Raw genomic sequence first — 3,088 nt, 5'->3', positions numbered from 1 at the left:
AATTTCTCTAGTTCATATTGGTTGCGTTCTCACATGTATGGTTTAAAATAAAATTTTAATAATAAAATTAATTAAACTTAATTAAAATAATTTAAGTTAATATTAAAATAATTAAACTTTACAGATTCATTTAAACATTTTCGATAATTTCTCTTTTTGTACACTGTCCTTCTCTTTAATAGCTGCTGCAAATGCCTGTAACTCCTTTTCAACAGTATTGTGTAGAGAAGGATCGATTTCAGCAGATTTCCTTAAATCTTTAATAGCATTTTTTTCATCCCATGCACCAATGTATGCTTTACCTCTTCGATAAAGAGCCTTTATATTATCTACAAATAAAAAGCAAACTTAATAGTATTTTAGCAATATTACTTTTAAATAACCTTAGCAATATTACTTTTAAATAATGTTGTCTTGTATTTATTATATGTATATACCTGGCTCTGTTTTCAGAACTGTTGTACAATGTTCAATAACGGAATAATACTCTTTATTTAACAGTTTACATTGTGCATAATTTAAAAGCAATGGTATCTTCATTTGATTCAAAGTTAACCATTCTTCATCATTTGGTTTTTCACTAAAATCAAAATTAATTTATTTATATTATATAATGTAACCATATTGTTTGTCTTATAAATTAATCTTTTTCAATTGCAATATATCTCTTCATAAGCAGAACTCACGCTAGCATGAGTTGTTCCAATATTCCAATAGCCTTTGCATATATTTCAGATGCATTGTCATATTTTTTTTCTCTGAATAAAGTATTTCCCTTTTCTTTCAGATGCGGAATACTTTCCAGTTTCTCATTCTCTGTCATTTGCCATGACTCTTTCTCATACTCATTTGGCAACACCACTTTAATAAGTTCTGTAAAATACAAGAGTTATTTTTATCGGTCCTACTGTTTCATAACATTTTAGGTTTGTTTAAAACTATTTTTTATATTGTAAAAGAAGAAAAATAAATACAAAAAATCATAAAAAGTATAAAAATTTTTGCATTAAGTTTTAATAAAGTATACAATGTTTTATATTGGTACCTAATGTAAATTCCAAATCCTGAGGACATTTTATAAGTTCGTCCAAATCAGCATAACCAATGCCTTCATTTTGAAGAGTAACACCACAGCAATGGTGATTACGTTTCTGCGACTGAGGCTTCCCAGCCTCTCTTAATGTCTTAGAGACAAAAGGGTATGTAGTCACTAGCTAAAACAGGATTCATCATAAAAGTATATTCTACATGCTAAATACAAAATTACAACAATAAGTATTGCAAACATACACTTTTATGCACTTTGAAACAGGCAACTTCGTTCAAAGCCATTTTTTGTACAATTGCTTCCCATACTTCTAATTTAAATTTTTTCCCTAATATAAGTTCCATTGGATTTCCCATTGCCCTACTGTCATCTACCACTGTTTTGTCAAAATCACATTTTGTAGTTCTAAAGTGAAATATAACCTGAAATAAAACCAATTATAAATAATTGTTTGTAACAAAGTTTATAAATAAAAATCTTATATATAATTTAAAAAAACAACAGATATATATACCTTTGTTCCTGGTATAAAATTAATGATTTCTGATCCGGCATGAAGAACAGTTTTCACAATATACTCGTCATTCATGATAAATTATATATCTAGATATTCTAAATAATAAATATTTAAGAAATGAAATATTTTATTCTTAGTAGATACTTTCTGATTTCTGATTATTAAGTAACAAAGAGTTATAACTATGCTCGCACATTGTATATCATTACAGCAATTTTAATAGTACAATATTATGAGAGAAAACAAATTCATAACCTCAATAATTTATTTAAAGAACAATGTAACAATTTTTCAATCTTATCTATAAAATAAATGATGATATATTTTTAAAAATGATTCACAATATCATTGTTGTCATTATGTTATAATTAAACAATTATCAAGAAATACAATTATGCAAAACTTAAGCTTGCGGCACACGATGCTTGTATTCCTGCTGGATTACTAGCTGAATTTAGAATCTTACCACCGTATTGGCTGTGGTGCTGGCACTGACAGTATCGCAGCCAATACGGTGGCAAGATTCTAATCCAGCAGGAAATCAAGCATCGTGTGCTGCTGGCTTTACATACAAACTGTTATCAGATTTAACATACAAGATTTGTTCGTATACTCCAGCATGCTCCAATGTGCTCCTGTTATAGCTCCTACGCTCTTCAACGAGCGCGTTAGAGTGAGTAAATGTTATGGAGCATGTTATAACATGCAACGCGAACATACCTACAATCTCACGGCAGATATCATCCTTACCTAGCGTACCTAGCAAACAATAATTGAGAATAATTAAGAAAATCGAAATTTATTCCTTTCCTTTGCAATTCACCTTTCACATTTGGGCGAAATATTTTTGAATACACTCGATTACGTATACTTATGCGTTGCGGAATTTTTTGCCTTTCACTTTTTAATTAATTACAATATACTCGTTCTGAATTCCTATGAACTTTTTCATAAACCGCACTGAATTGATAATAGAATTACATCACGATTTATAATATTTATATGCCCGTTTCTACTATTGTAGTTTAATATTTTAATCTTGTTTCAATTTGCTCTTCATCTTTCTAGTCCTAAGAATTAGAAAAAGATGAAGAACAAATTCAACCGAGATCAAAATTAATCTACATGGGTAGAAACGGGCATTAAACTTTTATTTTTTCACGTTTCTGCAAAGAATTAAAACAGTTACAAGGAATTCCATTCCCAAGGATGCATAATCGTCTTGAACATGACGACTGCTCTTTGACTAATCAAAATGTTGCCCTAATTTGTAAGAAGGAATCTAATTGTTACCATGAGTATTCTACTAACTTTGGGGCAAGCATTTGATTGGTTGCTTTGATGTAGTCTGTCCCTATTAGTCGAAATCTACAGTAAGAAATTGACCAATTACAGTCTCAAATGCGAGAAGAATAATTGATTATGATTCGTCCATTTCTTCTGGCTTAAGGCTTAACAATCTATGTATAGATCCATAGGCTTATTATGCGCAATAGAATACCTTAATGTCCATGTCATACTTA

At 29.6% G+C, this 3,088-nt stretch overlaps 1 protein-coding gene across 1 annotated transcript in view; it reads right to left on the bottom strand.

The window, feature by feature from the left end:
* LOC108757054 (protein pelota) overlaps positions 1-1,679 on the bottom strand; it is a 5,368-nt gene extending 3,689 nt beyond the window's left edge. Inside the window, exons 1-3 of the mRNA XM_018501346.1 lie at positions 1,563-1,679; positions 1,291-1,470; positions 1,046-1,214 (exon numbers count right to left, since the gene is read on the bottom strand). Coding sequence (XP_018356848.1) covers positions 1,046-1,214; positions 1,291-1,470; positions 1,563-1,637 — 424 coding nt within the window. The 5' untranslated portion in view covers positions 1,638-1,679. The remainder of the gene's footprint in view (positions 1-1,045; positions 1,215-1,290; positions 1,471-1,562) is intronic.
* Positions 1,680-3,088: the final 1,409 nt, after the last annotated feature.

The sequence above is a fragment of the Trachymyrmex septentrionalis genome, unplaced genomic scaffold (genome assembly GCF_001594115.1).
Source record: "Trachymyrmex septentrionalis isolate Tsep2-gDNA-1 unplaced genomic scaffold, Tsep1.0 scaffold131, whole genome shotgun sequence".
Taxonomy (NCBI): Eukaryota; Metazoa; Arthropoda; class Insecta; order Hymenoptera; family Formicidae; genus Trachymyrmex; species Trachymyrmex septentrionalis.
Note: the sequence above shows the minus strand (reverse complement) of the source record. Positions and strands in the feature narration are given on the sequence as shown.